The sequence below is a fragment of the Helianthus annuus genome, chromosome 14 (assembly GCF_002127325.2).
Source record: "Helianthus annuus cultivar XRQ/B chromosome 14, HanXRQr2.0-SUNRISE, whole genome shotgun sequence".
In the NCBI taxonomy this organism is placed as follows: domain Eukaryota; kingdom Viridiplantae; phylum Streptophyta; class Magnoliopsida; order Asterales; family Asteraceae; genus Helianthus; species Helianthus annuus.
This window is the reverse complement of record NC_035446.2, coordinates 114,790,201-114,810,370: the sequence shown is the minus strand read 5'-3', so window position 1 is coordinate 114,810,370 and position 20,170 is coordinate 114,790,201. Positions and strand designations below refer to the sequence as shown.

Below are 20,170 nucleotides of genomic sequence, written 5' to 3'. Positions count from 1 at the left end.
TCAGCCCTGAAATACTGCTGACGTCATCATTTTTCACTGATTTTCAAGCGGAATCACGAAAATTATCAATTTTAGATTGATTTTAAACTTGAAACTTTTAAAGCTTTGTTAAAATGCAATTACGAGTGCACTGTGTGAATTTGAGCCAATTTTAACTGTGAAAAGTTTTGAATTTCGAAAAAGAATGGTGTAGAAACAGAATTTGCAGCTGAATTGTATATAACTCTTCTTCCTGAGCTCTGATACCACTTGTAGGATCGTTTTCAGACCCGAACGAGTCGATCAGAAGAGCTAATCTCAGTTTCAGAGGCGGAAACTAAGAAACTGAGTTCAATTCAGCAAGTATTACTCTTTAAACTGTCGTTTGTATTGATTGAATGACGTTTACAACGAATCGACACTTCGGCAGCACTTCGTGGCAAAACCGGAACAACTGATATGAGATTTCGCTCAAGACTGCCTATATATAGGCCTTTGATTCCGCTTGAACATGCATGTTCAGTTCAAGCGGAATAACATCACAAGAATTCAAGCGAAATCAGCATTTACATTTCGAGCAGAATCAGGATCTTGAGTGATTTCGCTTGAAACTGACCCAAGGTCATTTCAAGCGGAATCAGCTCTAAATCACTAATTCTCGATTTTCGTGCCCTAATCTATCTGATACAATACAAGACTCGATACAAGACAAAGACGACAGACGGATGCACCAACAGTATCGAGGCATCAATGCTAATCCGTTTCATAGCATCATCAATCCTCAACCTGTAACATGTTTAATATAAAGTTCAATGCAAAAGCAAAGGCGAGTATACAAGTTTAAGAATAAGTATAAGTATAAGTTTAAAATTTTAAAACGAATCCACATGGCAACTTAGTTTATACAAGATGATCATACAAGGCATGCAATATTTCTAGTCCACTCTCTGTTTACGCAAAATGATATAATTTAACATGACCTCTTGTTCACGGGTGGTGCGTTACTCCTATAGCGCGATACATGTTAAATGGAGGCTCATACAAAGCTAATGACTATAGTATCACATAAGAATCACCCAAGTATAAGCATCAAGTATCACAACATAGCATTCATGTATTCGGATTGTTTCGTGCAAGTATAAAGATTAAAGTTTAAGTATAATTTAATAACTTAACATGTTACACCCCAAAAGTGGTAAACAAAAAAGAGGGTTTCGAGTATACTCACGGTTTTGCAAGCTTTCCACTTGTGAATCCGCGAGTGAGTTGTTGTGGGAGGTTGGAACACCAAGTCCTTCTACACGAAGAAATAAAGGCGTATGAGTATTGGAGGATAACGGCAGATTAAAGATTTGGAGGTTAAAACGTATGAACATAACCTTATGAAAGTAATCATCTTTTAACACATAGTGTTTAGATGATGTAACCAAACATCTTGACAAGTGACCATTATATCATCATCAGAGGTTGGTAACTTAAGTAATGTGTGTGTGTATATATATATATATATATATATATATATATATATGTTAATATGTCAATCATGAGGTAGGATGATAAATCCTCCATTTAGGAACCTCTTATGTATCATAGAATTTATGTAGGAGGTAGGAAGAACAAGTCTTCCATTTAGGTACCTCTAAATGTTCACCACTACACTTGATATTATGAACATTCAAGGAGGGTCATCAACTTACAAAAAATAATAGAATATAAATAACTAATCTATGAGAAAACATCAAGCAATGTGTAGATTTTCAAGTAGGATAGCCCAAGTTAATCCTAAATCGCACAACCATCAAGTCTTAAGCTTGAACATCACTTGTGGGTTAAACCCTTGAACAAAACAGAAAATTTGTGAGGTTTACACCTCTGATTTTACATGTCTTAACCTTGTTTTTAACCCTAACTAACCATAGATGTGGTTATAAGCATAAGGACATAGGTTTGAAATGAGTTTCCTCAAGTTTAATCAAGTTTATCAATGTTTGAATAAAGAACAGAAAAATCAGTCAACTTTGGAGCCTTTTTGGCGATGTTCCAGGCTCTGTTTTTCCAGAGAAAACCTTTGGAAACGTTGCTAAGATCAATCCAAAGAAATAGGAAAAAGAATCGAGTGAATCGGACAAGAAACGAGTGAGTTATGCTCACTTTTGAATGAGAGTATGAATCTGTCTTGCTTCTGATGTTGCTACGAATTTCAGCTGATTGAGAGTGATTTAGAGGTGTTTGCAAAGTGAAAATAGCTTGGACAATACTTGGGTTTTACAGGGAAGGATTAGGGTTGGGTTTGGTGAAGAATTAAATGCTAAAACCAAGTTTAAAATCAACTAAACATGAAAATCCCGTTCAAAATCGCGAGCCAAAAAGGTTTCTGATCTGAAGAGGGGCCCGTGGCCCGCGTAGGATCTGGGCTGGGCGAGTCGCGACCCGCCAAGCCAAGCCTGGTTTGAGAACAACTTTCAAATAATGACATTTAGGCCTCTGGAGTTTGTATTTTAGGGTTTTTAGGTGTATTTAAGGGTCATTTATGATAATTAGGCATATAATAAGGATCAATCATGTATCATGAACATAAAACAAGTTTATTAAGCATATAAATGTCGTGTTTAAGTATCGTATTCGTTCAAAAGACGTATTATGCATAAGTTTCACGTATTTGCAAGTTTGGCACATAGTTTCCAAGAATTATGAATATGTATCAAATGTTTCACAAAACCAAGCGTATGAATATGTATGAAGTATGTATAACACCAATTTAACAAAATACAAGTTTTATTCATGATCCAAGTCTTGGATTTTACAAAGATTACAACGAAAGAACGATTACAAGAACACAAGACTTCCAAAAATAGAAATATAAACAAGACTTTCTAATTATGGAAAGTACGAAAGAGCAGGGCGTTACACAAAAAAAACGCCAAAAGTCGGTACCAAATTGATATTGAAAATCTTTTAGTTTGGGAAATTCAGTACTACTACCCGGTACGATTGCTCATCCCTGATCACGGGTACCGTACGAACAACAATGATATCGTACAACTTTCTTTTGTTGATTTTCTTCAACTTCTAATGATTTCTTTTTTTTGTTTCATGGGTAAGTATGAGCTCGGTGCCAATCGATACCTAATCGGTACTGGTACCAAAAATACCGATTTCGGTACCGGTATATGAAGGTAAAAATCGGTACCAAGAACGCCAAAAGTCGGTACCGAATTGGTACTTAAGATCTTTCGGTTCGGGAAATTCGGTACTAGTACCTAGTACCATTTACTCATCTCTGACCACGGGTTTCATACAAACAACATCATTACCATACAATTTTTTTGGTTGATTTTCTTTCAGTTATCTTTTAGTGTTTTTTTCTACATTTTCTTTTTATTCCTTCAGTTGTTCCATGCGCAACACACTCGTAGTGATTTCAAAACAAATGTAAACACAGACTAAATAACAAAAGAAGTTTGCCGCAACGCGGCGACAATGATAAACCTAGTTACCTTAATAATCTTTATTTAAGGACGCCTCCTTGTGATAAGTTGTAACGTATTTTCTTCTTCCTCCATGATAATTTGTGCCATCTCCATCACCGCTTGAAAAAAAAAAACTCATTAATGTCATCCAAGGATGATGAAGAATCCATGGCTTTGGCTCTAATATTTAGAATTGAGGGTTGTAGAAAAAATAAGGTTGTAGTGAATTTATAGATGGAGATGGAAGAGACTGTGTGAAAATAATTATGAATTTGTGGGTTTATATAATTTGAAAAAAAAAACTGTTTTTTAAATTGAACGGTCACATCACATCACGATTTCCAATGCAAATGAAGCCTGTGGTGATTGTGGGACAGCCCACGAAAACAATGACCCTAGGAAGAAGGGGGTGGAGTTGAGCTGGGTCAGGGGCGAAGCTAGCATAGTGGAAAGGGTAGCCTGTGCTACCCCTCAACTTTTTGGCGAACAGGGCAGATCAATGTAGTCTGGTGAGATTAAGCTCCTTTATCGTCCCCATCCCAACTAAATATAATATCACTAAAGATTTTCCGGTTAACTAGAGATACAACAAGTGTCTGCATTTTACAGTTTGGAACTTCCGTGAAAGAATGAGGAAGAAGATGTGATTTTGAATTGGTTGGTGTGAGGGTGTAAAAGTTTCTTTAAAATTAAAAACAAACGTTGTAGTGTCTGTCAAACGTCTACCCAATGCGACCACACTTTGACTGACAACAGAAACTATAAATTTTGTTTTGAGTAAATTACGATTTTGGCCCCTGTGGTTATATCACTTTTACCCTATTAGCCCAAAATAGAATTTTTTTTAACATATGTACCCCCAATGTCTCTGTAACTAACTAGTTTGGCCCCTGCGTCTAACTCAACACATAACCCAGGTTAATTAAATATCACATGCTCCTCACATGATGGGCAAATAAGTAATTTCACCTCCCCACTTTACTTCCTTTATAAACAAAACCCCTGCCTTTTTCTCTATCACTTCATCTTCTTCACTCATTCCCTCTTAAGGGTTTATGATTATCCAAATCTCCTCAAATCAGGGTTTCATCCATCTCAATTTCTAGGGTTTCATTAGCTTCAAAATCACATAACAATGGCTGCCGCTGATAGCGATCGACAATCAGGCACCGTCAAGTCGTTCAACGACACCAAATGCTTCGGTTTCATCACCGCAGATGACGGCGGTGAGGATCTATTTGTTTGTAACATCCGTCAAATTGGATTTCCAAATCCGACCCGTTTTAAATTCGGATCCTAACCTTTGAAACCTCGGAATTTTTTTTCCGCGAATTAATTAACCGTCCAAAGATTTTTTTTCAAATTTTTATTATAATTATCAATATGGCTATTTATTTATTAGTTTAATTAATTAAATTTACAAATTAAAGTTTAATCTTTTTATAACAATAATCTAGTTAGTTTGGTTAAGTTTTAAAGGTAGTATAAGTTAACTAAGTAGCTAATCTAAATAATTAAACCTCAAAGTTCAAGGGCCCTTTTGTAAAATTAGGGTAAGCTGTTAAAAAAAAAAAAAAAGAAATATGTAGACCATACTCGATCAACTACCTTTGGTGCAAAGGTTGCATTTAAATAAAACTCATTCAGATTTTTATGTGATTTTCTTTTGAAACCTTTTTTTGCCGCCTAAACCAAAAAGACAGTTGTGTTTCCTTTTTGCCGCACACGACCAGCCACCTTTCTAATGTGTTTCGCTGATTGTCCGGGAAATACATGATTTCCGCGTTTCCTTTTCTTGATCGACCGCTGATTAACCGGATCCCATATTACGCGCGTTTCCTTTTTCGGGTCAATCACGAAACCACCTATATAAACGACACCCTCATAGCCCATCTCGACACCTTCACCTCACCCACAACACGTTTTTACACTTCACCGGAGTAAACTGCACGTCGCAGAAGTTCGCAACGGAAAACAATACGGGTTCACCATTTTCGTTTTGTGAAGAAGATGACGCGAACCGTGCTCGTCGGAACCGGAATGGTGCCGAAGTTTTATGTCGGATCCGAGACCTCCATCTCTGTTACTCGCTGGTCTCACCGCCACACTCGACGCCTCCCTTTCGCCTCTCTGTTTCGTTAACTCGCAGGAGTAACCAAGTTCACCGGAGTTCTCGCCGGTAAAACGCACTCCACTCCATTTTCGGTATACCTTCCTTCTTTATTTTGTTCCTCGTTAATTCTTTTGTAGGGTAAAGTTCTTGTACAAATAATCTTAACATACTAAACATACAAATTGAAGGAAAACTCAAAAAAACAAGGTGGCATTTTTGTAATTATCAATAACTATCAAAGTTACTCTACAAATACCTCTAAAAAAACCTAACCACTCCCCCCACCCCAAAAAAAACCTAAACCCCCCAACCCCCCCCCCCCTCCCACCCCCCAAAAACCTAAAAAAAAACCTAACCCCCCCCCCCTAAAAAAAAAACCTAACCCCTCCCCCCACCCCCAAAAACCTAAAAAAAACCTAACCCCCCCCACCCCCCCACCCCCCAATCCAAGCTAAAATGCTAAAAACTAAACCCCCCAAAAAACCTAACCCCCCCCACCCCCAAAAACCTAAAAAAAACCTAACCCCCCCCCCCCCCACCCAAGCTAAAATGCTAAAAACTAAACCCCCAAAAAACCTAAAAAATCTAAAAAAATAAAAAAAAACACACAAATTATTTTATTTTATTTTTTTAACATTTTTTATTAAAAAATCGCTACTTTTAGTAGCAGCAACAAAAAAAAAAATTTTTTTTTTTTTGCTAACGAAATGTAGCGATTTTTTAATAAAAAATGTTAAAAAAAAAATTGTGTTTTTTTAGGTATTTTTTGTTGTAACTTTGATAGTTGGTGGTAATTACAAAAATGTCACCTTGTCTTTTTGGGTTTTCCTTCAATTTGTATGTTTAGTATGTTAAGATTATTTGTATTTGATCTTTTGCCTTCTTTTGTAAGCTGATATTTATTCTCATCTTAGTAAACATTCAAACCCAACTATAAATCTAAAAGTGAGAAATAAAACATAACAGTGGATCTATGTTTTTCTTCCCTTGTTCGGTTTCTGTCAACTTGTTTTGAGAAGAAGAAGATAGCCGCTGAACATGGTTAAAAATAATATTAGCCTTAACTTTTCACAAAAACTATTACATATCAAGTGGTTGATGTTGTTTAACAGCTCACAGAGGTCGCGGGTTCGATCTCTGTTCCCGACATTTTCGCTGCCTTTTTTTCATTCTTTTTATTATTATTCTAATATGGTTTTCCTTTTTATTATTATTCTAACCATTTTTTTAATGCACGTTTCTTGGATAATAAAACCCTTAACATCTTGTTTTATACTTAAAATTTTTATTAATGTTAATTAAAAGATACTTAATTATGTCTTTTATCATTTATCTTCTTTCACGATTTATTTTCCGTTATAACAATAAACACTCTAATTTCCCTAATAACAAAAATAACACACAAAACTGTTCTTTTAAATTCTCTTATATCCTTAATATAATTATAAATTATAAACATTAGCTACTATATTTAATCTACAACTTTTAATTAGATCGTTTATTGTGTTATTCCTTATCTAGGATAATTCGCCGTGCTCGTTCTCTTGGATTATTCTCCATCTTTACTCGTGCGTTAATACAAGAAGCGCAACGCAATCAATGTGAGTATACTCGAGCCCATTTTCGTTTTAAACACATTTGGGTGCAACATGTATTCCATATTCAAATTACACAAAACTTGAGTCTTGTTTTTAATCACACTCTATCCGCATTTAAACACGAAACATTTTGCTGCTTGTTAATCTCACATGCTATGCAAGTTGAACGTATTGAACAAGTTGAACGTATTGAACAAGTTGAACGTATTGAACAAGTTGAACGTATTGAACAAGTTGAATGTGTTAACCTCCCGGTAGTCTATTGGGAAAGGCAAAGTAGTAACTTGGATCATGTTATTCGTGTTGGATATGAGTATTTAAACTTTTATTCTACTTTATGCTATGTATTAAACTTGTATACTCGTCAACTTTTTGTTGATGTTATTTTAATACATGTTGCAGGCTGATGGATGAAGTGATCAAGAAAACAAGCTAGGATGAACCTAGAAACCCATCTAGAATAACAATGTTTTGAACTATTTTTGATACGAGGTTTGAATCTTGTATGACATTTTAGCATTTATGAATTTTGATTAAATCTATAATGTCACAATTAGTGTTATGTTGTTTTGAGCAATTTGTTCGTCTCATCCCGATGTTTCCGCCATCGGTTGGGGTGTGACATTGTTCACCGATTGTCGATCAGAAGCTACGGTTTCCGAAGCTTAGGTGACGGCGAGACTGTGGAGTTTGTGGGGAGACTGGATCTGATGGATGGACTAATGGATGTTTTAAGTGTGGTGAGTCTGGACATATGGCTTGGGATTGTAGTCAGGGCGGTGGTGGTTACGGTGGTGGAGGTGGAGGTGGAGGTGGTGGTTATCGCGAGGGACGTGGTGGTGGCGGTTGTTATAACTGTGGTGAAGTTGGACATTTTGCTCGTGAGTGGCCTACTGGTGGTGGTCGTTGATCGGAGATTTGGTTACTGTTAGTTTGTTTTGCTTTTTTTGTTTGAATCAATGGTTAATCCATTTTGCAAATGGTGTTGATCTGTTTTAGATGGTTTTAGTTTTGTTTTTGGTGTTCTATGTTAATGAATGTGGTTGATGGATTTATGGTTTTGTTGATGGTACTGGTTGTATCTTGGTTTAACCTTTAAATTGAAATCAACTGGTTCGTATGCTCTTTTGTTTGGTGATGGATAATTGATTTTAGTTTTGATATGTTGCATTTACACCCAGCTTTTTTGAAATGTGGATGCAAGTATTATTAGTATATCTGGGAGGTAAATTACTTATTTGCCCATCATGTGAGGAGCATGTGACATTTAATTAACCCGGTTTATGGGTTGAGTTAGACGTAGGGGCCAAAATAGTTAGTTACAGAGACGTTGGGGGTACAAATGTTAAAAAAATTCTATTTCGAACTAATAGGGTAAAAGTGATATAACCACAAGGGCCAAATCGTAATTTACTCTTTTGTTTTTCTTTAATTGAAGAGTAAAATGCGCGGATAGTCCCTGTGGTTTGGTAAAGTTTCACCTGTAGTCCCCACCTTTCCAAAATTACATGTATGCTTCCTGTGGTTTGCTTGGTTGTTACTCGGATAGTCCCTGAAGTGGATGGAGTTAATTTTCTCAATTAAGTAGGTGTGAAATGACAAAATTACCCTTACCATTAAAAACAATATATTAAGCATTAAAAGAAATATAATTAAATTTTAACAAAAATGAGTGGGGCCCACTTTTCTTTAAACAATTAACATCCCACCCCACCCCACCAGTACCATCGACATTTCTACACCTCCAACAACACCGTCTATATCTGAACTCAAGGCTCCAGAGGCTTTAAACGCAAAACAAGAACCATCAAAACCTATTTCCACTCGATTTCATTAGTTTAAACACTAACTCCCGGTGAACCTGTAACTTCCGGTGATGATCTTTGCTCCCTAAACGCTAACCCCTCCCCCCACCCGACCATCATACACCTCTGGCCTCTCTCTTTATGGGTATTTGTAAAGAGCACAATCCACTACATCTCTGCTCAATCTCATTAGCAATGGATCTGTCAGAGTATGCACAAAATGAGCTCCGATCTTCAGTTTGATTCATACAGTGCCGACATCGTATGTATTTCATTCCTGTTGCATTGTTTCTTCGTTTATTATTGATTTGTTTGACCTAATTTTCACTCGATTACACTCTTGTTGCATCGTTTCTTCGTTTATTGTTGATTTATTTGACCTAATTTACACTCGATTACACTCCAGTTGTTGGATCGTTTCTTCGTTTACCACCGGTGATGGCAACCGTTATGGTGGTGGGGTTTCCGGTGGTAGTGAAGGTGGTAGAAGTGGTCAGCGGTGGTGTTCGGTTGTGAGTGGTGGTGTGATGGTGCTGTATTGTTGAAAAGTAAAGAGAATGACCATAAACCAAGCAACAAAATGTGCTTCTCTCTCTAAACCCAAAGTCGCCAGAGCGGGTTTACCGGTCATTGGAGCTATTGACTGTAACTACACAGGTGGTTTGGGTGGGTGGGGGTTGGGATGAAGATGGGGTTAATATTTTTTTAAAGATAGGGTATTTTTGTAATTTCACATCCATTTAACTGAGAAAATTAACCTCCATCCACTTCAGGGACTATCCAGTAACAACTGGTCAAATCACAGGGAGCATGAGTGTAATTTCAGAAAGTTGGGGACTAAAGGTAAAATTTCGATAAACCGTAGGGACTATCCGGGCATTTTACTCTTAATTGAATTATATTATCATAAATCTGAACAACAATTATTTGTATTAGAATGTTGTATACATAGCTTTAAAAGTTTAACTTATGTTAGAATAATTTTAACAAATAATTCACTTCAGTCCTGCAAGTTGACGAATTATCATTATGTATTTAAAACTTGATAGGGTTTTATCTATATTGTATGTGATTTGACCTGACTAAACCTGAAGCTGGCCAAACTTTTTTACATTTAATGATAGATAAACGACCCTTAAAAGTTTCTGACCCTCCTAGAAAAAAAAATTATGTGTCCGCCACTGTTGGCGAATTACATTTTTAGTGCAATTTTTTTTTCTCATTCTTCTTTTTATGTATTGGTTACTTCTGAGCAATTTTTTTTGTCCGTGCTACCGCTCAACTTTTCTTCTAGATCTGTCATAGGGCTGATGATGGTTCTACGTGGCATGCCCATGAGCCTTTCACAGACCCCATATCGGAAGGCCTTATAGTTTCTTCTATTTTCTGAATATGATTAGTTACATTTGAGTTGCTCGAGAGAAGACTAAATAAATCTTACAAATAACTAAAATGTAACATGTAAGTTGATACATATATGTACAAGAAAAAAGTTTCCAAATAATGAAACAACCATTGTGGTTGGTGACTAGCCAGACAAAGTCTTTAACAACATCTAGATTTGGAGATCATATGTTCAAGTCTCACATGTATAAAATACGTTGTTCAAAAAAAAAAAAAAAATGAAACATTGATCTATGCAAAAAAACATAGATACATATACACATATGTTTTAAGTATAAGAATTTATAAATAACAAAAACTTGAATATGGACAACAAAATTGCGTATATCTAATAATAAAATCACATATGATCGCATTCTTCGTGTTCTAGAAACCTTTTGAAAATATAGGATGAAACCATTTTGAGGTGTTCTATTTGGTTTGGATTCAATTTGAAAATAATGGGTGGAATTTACTAATATAACCTTCAAACAATTAATTTTTTTTACAAGTTATAACTTATAAGACTATGAGAGAAACCAATCTATACTATATAATAAAAGAAACCTGTTTTGGGACACTTGTTATTCTCTCATTTAATTGATTAAAATTATTAACAATACTAAAAATAATAATATTTAATCTAAATTAATACAAATTCTTATTATTAATAATATTTAATCAAATCTAAAATCTAATCTAATATAAATTTTTATTATCAATAATATTTAATCAAATCTAAAGTTATTTTTTTCCCCACGTATGGTTCAGTTTTCAAATGTCAATTTCATCTTAAAATCATATGCATCATTCAAGCCCTATTTGTTAATTTTTTTTAAAAAAAAGGCAATAACATTATAATAATTTCTGAACTAATATTGCAATATCATAATTAAAAAAAAAGTTATATATATACACACACAGAGAGGGGTTAACATACAAAACGCCTTATCGTACTTCACGTACGCGACAGGCATAACCATCAGATCAGGGCTTAATAACGCATGGATCAGTTGGTTGTGTGATAATCACGCATGGGGGGTACAAAATCACGCATGGGAGCCCTATAATCACGCATGGGATACAAATCACGCACGTTAAAGTTGATCAAAAAAAAATCACGCAAGTTATATATGTTGTCGCGTACGTTAATGTACGTTAAGGCGTTTTGTACATTATACTTTCTCTACACACATATGTAACAATATAAAACAACCATTGAATTTTCATGATCATATACAATAACCTGTTTTGGGACACTTGTCATTCTCTCATTTAATTGATTAAAATTATTAACAATACTAAAAATAATAATATTTAATCTAAATTAATACAAATTCTTATTATTAATAATATTTAATCAAATCTAAAATCTAATCTAATATAAATTTTTATTATCAATAATATTTAATCAAATCTAAAGTTATTTTTTTCCCCACGTATGGTTCAGTTTTCAAATGTCAATTTCATCTTAAAATCATATGCATCATTCAAGCCCTATTTGTTAATTTTTTTTAAAAAAAAAGGCAATAACATTATAATAAATTTCTGAACTAATATTGCAATATCATAATTAAAAAAAAGTTATATATATACACACACAGAGAGGGGTTAACATACAAAACGCCTTATCGTACTTCACGTACGCGACAGGCATAACCATCAGATCAGGGCTTAATAACGCATGGATCAGTTGGTTGTGTGATAATCACGCATGGGGGGTACAAAATCACGCATGGGAGCCCTATAATCACGTATGGGATACAAATCACGCACGTTAAAGTTGATCAAAAAAAAATCACGCAAGTTATATATGTTGTCGCGTACGTTAATGTACGTTAAGGCGTTTTGTACATTATACTTTCTCTACACACATATGTAACAATATAAAACAACCATTGAATTTTCATGATCATATACAATAACCTGTTTTGGGACACTTGTCATTCTCTCATTTAATTGATTAAAATTATTAACAATACTAAAAATAATAATATTTAATCTAAATTAATACAAATTCTTATTATTAATAATATTTAATCAAATCTAAAATTTAAATACAAATTTTTATTATCAATAATATTTAATCAAATCTAAAGTTGATTTTTTTTCCCATGTATGGTTCAGTTTTCAAATGTCAATTTCATCTTAAAATCATATGCATCATTCAAGCCCTATTTGTTAATTTTATTTTTTTTTTAAAAAGGCAATAACATTATAATAAATTTTTGAACTAATATTGCAATATCATAACTAAAAAAAGTTATATATATATATATATATATATATATATATATATATATATATATATATATATGTAATAATATAAAACAGCCATTGAATTTTCATGATCATATACAATAATATAAAACATACATCTTAAGCACAATAAATTTAAATATACATACAAAACAAAAGTTCATTGCTTTTATTAAACAAATCTATACTATATAATAAAAGAAACCTGTTTTGGGACACTTGTCATTCTCTCATTTAATTGATTAAAATTATTAACAATACTAAAAATAATAATATTTAATCTAAATTAATACAAATTCTTATTATTAATAATGTTTAATCAAATCTAAAATCTAATCTAATACAAATTTTTATTATCAATAATATTTAATCAAATATAATAAGAATTCATACTAATTCCAAAGTTGATATTAACTTTCAAATAATTAAAAAAAAATCCGCCTAACATCACAAATGTTTCTGTTAAATTCGATTAATTAATTTGTTCAAAAATCACTATTATCTTTATCATTCAGTAGTAGTACGGTTAACCGATTTATCATAATACAACCTCCCACCTATTCAATCATATGATTTTTCAATCTTATATTAACTAAATAAATAAAGATTAATATTCAATCTTATCGTACTTTAAATATAAAAAAAATCCGTTAATTTTTTTAAATATATTTTTATTGTTATTTGGTATATAAAATCATATTTATTCAACCCATGTAATACACGGGGGTTTTTAAAAATATAACTTTTTTTATTATTTGGTAAACAACGTTACATTTATTCAACCCGTGTAATAAATGGTTTTAAAGATATAATTTTTTTTATTATTTGGTATATAATATTACATTTATTCAACCCGTACAATACATATGGTTCTTATAGATATAACTTATTTTATTATTTAATATATAAAATTACATTTCTTCAACCCGTGCAATAAATGAGGCTTTTAAAAAGATAATGATTATTTGTTATATAAAATTTATTTATTCAACCCGTGTAATACACGGGGTTATAACCTAGTAAAGTTATAAGAAAATAAATAGTAAATCACAACAACAATATACCTTTGTTGTTGTTACCGGTGATATTTAATTTTCTTGATTTTCTTATAGCTTTAGGATTTTTTTCATAATCATTCCCGTCGCTATAGTAATACAATAATTCTTTGCCATTTTTTTATGTTTTAATAAATAAACAAATAAAAAAGTTAGAAAAGTCATGAGTACTAGGAAGACACACCAACAACTACGTCTAATTTCCCATTGACAATAAACACATTTTTTCTTTATAGTCTTTGTCTTCCATTATAAATATATATATTTTTATCCTATAGTAGATTGTCCTATACATTTGCAATGGCTCCCTTAATGCATTTCTTTACCACTCTTCTCTTTCTCCTAATTCCACTTGAGGCCACCACCAACTATCAACATGGACTCAAATCACTCCACTTTGCACTCTACCAACATGAAACCATAAACAAAACCGGTTTCATCGTTGTACCCGGAGTAGCTGGGCCACCGGTTAGCCAAACCACGACTCCGTTTGGGACCTTGTTTGTCTTTCAAGATCCCTTAACTCTTAAATCAAATCCTACTTCAAAACTTGCTGGAACAGCTGAAGGAACCTCGATCACTTCTGGACTAGACGGGCTTCAAAGCCTCTCTATTGCTAAAGTCACTTTGAATGTGAAAAAACACAAAGGCTCAATCTCGCTTGTTGGTGTCACAAATAACATTAAGCCTTCAAATCATCCTGTTGTAGGTGGCACCGGTGATTTTCTATTTGTTCAAGGTTATGTGACGTCGTCTCCAGTTAATCTCGTTGGGTTAACTGTTACTTACAAGATTGAGTTTCATCTTTATTGGCCTCCTTATGCATCTCCTAAACTGTAAACATTAGTCAAGAACACATTCTTGATTACCTTATTATGTTATGCTTGTTGTTTAGTTATGTTTTTTATTTAATGTTTCATTTTCTATGGTTAGAACTAAGGTGAACAATTTATATTATTTTCGCCTATAAAGATATAATAAGAGTCAGCATGCCGCTTCATTTCTACTTGAGCTAATATCATAACTAAAGAGATCTCCATGATTTCGTGTTATTGTCTATGATTTTTTGGGTCTTGTACTCTTGTTTCTATCGTGTTCAACGGAATGAAAATATGATTGTTAGTCTTATTTTACTTGGTATGAAAATAATAAGTGACAACTAGAATAAGACCCATTGGCGAAACTTGCTTGGAAATTCGAATACTAATCCACTTTGATTTTGTTGTATATGGAAAGGGATTCGAATTTGGGGGGGGGGGGGTTACATCAAAGTCAAGAGAGACTAGTTTGAAATTATAAGCTTAAAACTAATAAAATCCAATACAAAAGTGGATTCAAAGAAACTGAAAGTTTGTTTAGACCACTCGTAGTGTGTGGTTTTTGGGCGCCCCCCCCCCCCCAAAAAAAAAAAAAAACGCCCACAACGCCCAAGAACTGCCCCGGGGGCCTTTCTTTTCAAAAAAATCTTCGAAAGCGTGCTTTTATCAACGCCTCTCTTCAAATTGTTTGGCCTATGAGATCATTCCAAATCTAATATCATTAGTTTTAAACTTAAAAAAAATAAGAAAATAATAATTGGGTAATCATTGATGTGGCATTGTTTGGCATTATCCCACTACGCCCATTTGTGAAAAACGCCCCATAACGCCCCTTTGCTGACTAAGATGACACGTGTCGCACAATCCTATAGATGGGGGCATTATTCACGTATACCACTACACATGGTCTTATAAATTACATGACACATAGGTGTTACAAGTTCTTAGAAATTCTTAGTCTAAATACGAAATAAATAGCTTTAGGTAAGCTTTAATGAATTTGTTTTTTTTTTTTCTGACCTTTTTAGCTAAAATGCATGCAATTAAATGTTTCAATATGCATGTCTTTAATAAATTGTTATTTTTGTGTGTGTTGATCAATTCATTTAAAATGTTATGAAACTTAATTATTGATCAATTCATTTAAAATGTTATGAAACTTAATTATTAGCTTGTATTGAAGTTCCTCGCAAGGCTTAATTCGGAAAAAAAAAAAAAAAAAAAAAAAAAGGAACCTCAAGTGTTTAATGAATAAGGGTAGACTTCTTGTACGTTGGGTTAGAATGACATGTTCAAGTTTTCATAAAGTAACATGCGAAAGTAGTTCAATGTAAGAACAAAAACGAAAATGTGTTATATATCGAATTAAAGTGTTCCATGGAAGTAAGATTCTAAACAAATCGAACGAACACGAACGATCACATTAACTTTAACTAAACACGAACATATAGTGTATTCATTTAAAGCCCAAACAAGCAGTTCAAGAACGTAAACAAATACAAACAAACATAATTGAACAAAGATAAACACACAAATGAAAGAGGTTGATAGGGTTCATACATATTAACAATAAGTACTTTTTTATATATAAATTAGTGGTCAATTAGTGTATGATTTTTATTTACACCCTTGATCTTTAATAAGATTAACATTTGGCCCCTCAAATTTTAATAAAGTTATATTTTTCTTTTTATCTTTTGTTTTTTCTGTAACCAATTTACATTATTACAACCCACTAGTACGGTGTCCGCGTGATGCGGCGGGGCGACACATTGCATTGCGGCACTCGTTTCTGGTAGTTTTCTTATTCATATAATATTTCTGATAACACTATTGTGGTGGATATATGTCACAAGTGTTACACATATGTAAAGTTTTGTTTTTTATAAAAATTAATAATCAAAAGACAAAAAAACATTGTTTTTTTATAAAAATTAATAATCAAAAGACAAAAAATAAAAGATAAGTTGTTATAATTGTAAAATATGTTTATTTATTTGGTTAAATTATAAATAATTTTATTTTTTAAAATTCATAACTTTTTTTAAATATCCACATAGTACTTATCTAATAAACTTTAAGTTTAAAATTTTTGTTTTTATAAAAATAAAAAACAGTATTTGACTCGTAAGTACGTTTTAGACCTTTCACTTAAATTGTTAAATTTCGTTTTTTTACAGATATAAAAAATTTATATTTTTATAAAATTTCAAGAACCATTTTTATAAAAAAATAGGATGTTCAGAGTTTATATTTTTATTAACTTTGTATCATACTAAGTTCAGATTTTTAGTTCCTAACTAATCTTATCTATATGAGTCTACTTTTAACTTATAATCCCTAAAAATATGCAACACAATCTACTATGTATCTAGTCAAGTTGGTAAAGAATTCTTTTGAAACTGACTAATATTATCTATAACAATATAAATGTAGTTGTATATACCAAATAATTAAAAAAGTTATACCTTGAAAAACTCTGTGCATTACACGGGTTAAATAAATGTAATTTTGTATACTAAATAATAAAAATGTAATATCTTTAAAAAAATTGGTGTATTGTAAAAAAAAATAATATCTTTAAAAAACTCATGTATTGTACGGGTTGAATAAATCTAATTTTATATATCAAATTATAAAAAAAAAAAGTTATAATATCTTAAATCTAAGATCCTTAAGCCAAGCCAAGGAAAGATCTTAAGTCAAGCCAACACTTGAAGATCTCAAGTCGTTTTGAAAGTTCTCAAGCCATCTTTGAAAGATCTTAAGCCATCTTTGAAAGAACTCAAGCCGTTTTTGAAAGAACTCAAGCCATCTTTGAAGGTACTCAAGCCATCTTTGAAAGAAGTCAAGCCATCTTTGAAAGTACTCTAGCCGTTTTTGAAAGAACTCAAGCCGTCTTTGAAAGAACTCAAGCCGTCTTTGAAAGATCTCAACTGAATGATGGCTGTCGGACACGTGGCAATCATGGATTGGCTGACTCGAAAGAATTTTTTTAAGCCGTTTCAGGAGATTGAAAAGGCTCATAGAGCCGTTTCAATTGGCTACTTCTGCAAATTTGACCATTCAACGGCTATTCTCGTGATTTTCCCTAAGAAATAAGTGTAAACATATCTAATCAAAGAGTAAACTGCGAAAATGGTCCCTAAGGTTTGATTACTTTTGACACTTTAGTCTGAAACTCAAACTTTTGAATCTGGATCTCTGTGGTTTCAATTTTGTTGTCATTTCATATTTTTCAGTTAACATTTAGCTTTTTTGTCTTTTTTCTCCCTTTTAATGAAGGGCAAAATGGTCTTTTTTGTTATAATAAAATCTTAAAAGATCATTTTGCCCTTTATTAAAAGGAAGGAAAAAGACAGAAAAGTTGGATGTTAACTAAAAAATTTGACAAAATTTTGATTTTGGATGAAAATGGCAACATATTGAAACCATGGGGAACCAGTTTCAAAAGGTTTGAGTTTTGGACTAATATGACAAAAGTGACTAAACCTCATGAACCATTTTGACAGTTTACTCTCTAATAGACTATATCTTCTGATTATGGAAAGAATTTTATAATAAATTCTAAGTGACATATTCTAACATGATAACCTAAATCATGAGACTGATATTCGATTTCCCCTTTAAAAACCGAAGAACGTGCTTAGCTACATGAGTACATTCTAATGCCCCCCCTCCCCCCTACTTATTTCAAGTAAATTAGGAGAAGGGTAGATGAACTTTGCTAATCCAGCGGAGAATGCTAGAGAAACTAGTTCTGGGTTTGCACCTGGACAAAAGATAATAAGACTTTTAGTAGCCTTGTCTTCTGTGTAAAACCGAAGAACGTGCTTAGCTACATGAGTACATTCTAATGCCCCCTCCCCCCCCCCCCCCCCCGAGATGAGACATGTCGATATTCAATGCTCACGACATGATGTGCTAATGCACCCAAGAGACATGCCGGTGAGAATTTTGTAATGATGAATTCCCTCCTTTGTTAGGAATGTGTGTTGAACTTATTATTCCTAAAAATTTGCAACACAATTTAGTATTTATCTAGTAATGATTGTAAATTTATGGAGTATTTTTTTATATTACTTGTTACAAAAATTGTTTATTAAATAATTATTTTTTTTATAAAAACAACATGTTTTGTTTATAAATAAAGTAAAAAAATTGTTTACACATGTAAAGTTTTGTTTTTAATAAAAAATAATAATCAAATGACAAAAAATAAAAGATAAGTTTTTCTAGTTATAAAGTAAGTTTATTTTGTTGGTTAAATGATAAAGTTTATAACTTTATTCTTTAAAGTTCATAGTTTTTTTTAAATATCCACATGGTACTCATCCAATAAACTTAAAGTTTAAAATTTTTGTTTTTATAAAGATAAAAAATAGTAGTTGACTCGTAAGTACGTTTTACACCTCTAACTTTAATTGTTAAATTTCGTTTTTATATATATAAAAAATTTATATTTTTATAAAATTTTAAAAATAGTTTTATAAAAAAATAGGAAGTTAAGAGTTTATATCTTGATTTACTTTATATCATAGTAAGTTCAGTTTTTTAGTTTAGCTTTAAAGTTTATTACTTTATTATTTTTTAATTAAGAAATACAAATTATTAGATTAATATCTAAGACTAACTGCAATATTTTATAATTTCAGCTTGACTATATCTAACTGCAATATCTATTTATTGCAACTTTAGGATATTAACTTATATAAGTTCTGTTGACTTATAAACTTAGAATACTAACTTTATTAATATGGTCTTGCATTATATTGACACCAAAAATAAAGTTCAAAAATAAAATAAACTTTCTTCATACGTCTGGATCAAACATAACAACTGAAAATGAAAAAAAAACCATAAAAATACTTGATGGATTTCATATAGACTACATGAAATCCGTTCCGCTTCTGAATTGACACTCGAGGTATTTTTAATCGGGTTTTCTGGTTTGTGCTTGAATCGGCAGTATCTTCTAATTCCTCTTCTTTGTCATTGTCCTCATAATCGTCTAAATTAATAACCTCACTCCATTTCCATTCAGAGAGTCTTTTGGATCTTTTCCTTTGAGTCTCAAAACTTCTGATCCTTAAAAAAGGACAAAAATTGAATACAAAATAAAAAAAAAGATTAAATAAACATTAAAATTACCTCTTCACTAAATTCATGTTGAAGATAAACTTGTACAGACAAAACATTGCACCATAAGAAATAATATCAACACTTTTATCACCATTATCCTGCAATAAGACACACATATAATAACATAACGAACATGTTAATATGAAAAATATACGCAAAATTAATACTTAAAAACCAGCAAAATCAATATCTTAGAAGCTTGTTCGACAATTGGGTTGTTTAAATTGGCATGTTCATCATGCAGCTGAATCTGAAAAATCAAATAAGTTAACATTCACATAAAAGTAAATAAAAGAAAACAATTATTCACTGCTGCGATATAATAGAACTGGCTTTAGAATTTTCAATCTCACATGCTTGGTTTTTCGCAACAATTAAATTTAGAATTGGATCTATTTTTTAACTTTGTTTAGCAATAGATACAGGGATGTCCTGTTATGTATTTATAGTAGTGACTATAGAAGTGCATTAGGGTTTAATTTTAGATTTGCCACCCTTTTATTTAGGAAGTTTGTTGTGGTTAGTTGTAAGTTTTTTATAAGATATAT

The 20,170-nt window shown here is 32.2% G+C and overlaps 1 protein-coding gene and 1 pseudogene across 1 annotated transcript; both read left to right on the top strand.

The window, feature by feature from the left end:
* Positions 1-4,584: 4,584 nt before the first annotated feature.
* LOC110905781 lies at positions 4,585-8,230 on the top strand (annotated as a pseudogene).
* A 5,719-nt stretch (positions 8,231-13,949) lies between these two features.
* LOC110905780 (dirigent protein 19) lies at positions 13,950-14,627 on the top strand. Its single transcript, XM_022151286.2, has one exon. The coding sequence runs from the start codon at positions 13,963-13,965 to the stop codon at positions 14,500-14,502; it is 540 nt and encodes a 179-aa protein (XP_022006978.1). The 5' UTR covers positions 13,950-13,962; the 3' UTR covers positions 14,503-14,627.
* The last annotated feature ends 5,543 nt before the right edge of the window (positions 14,628-20,170 follow it).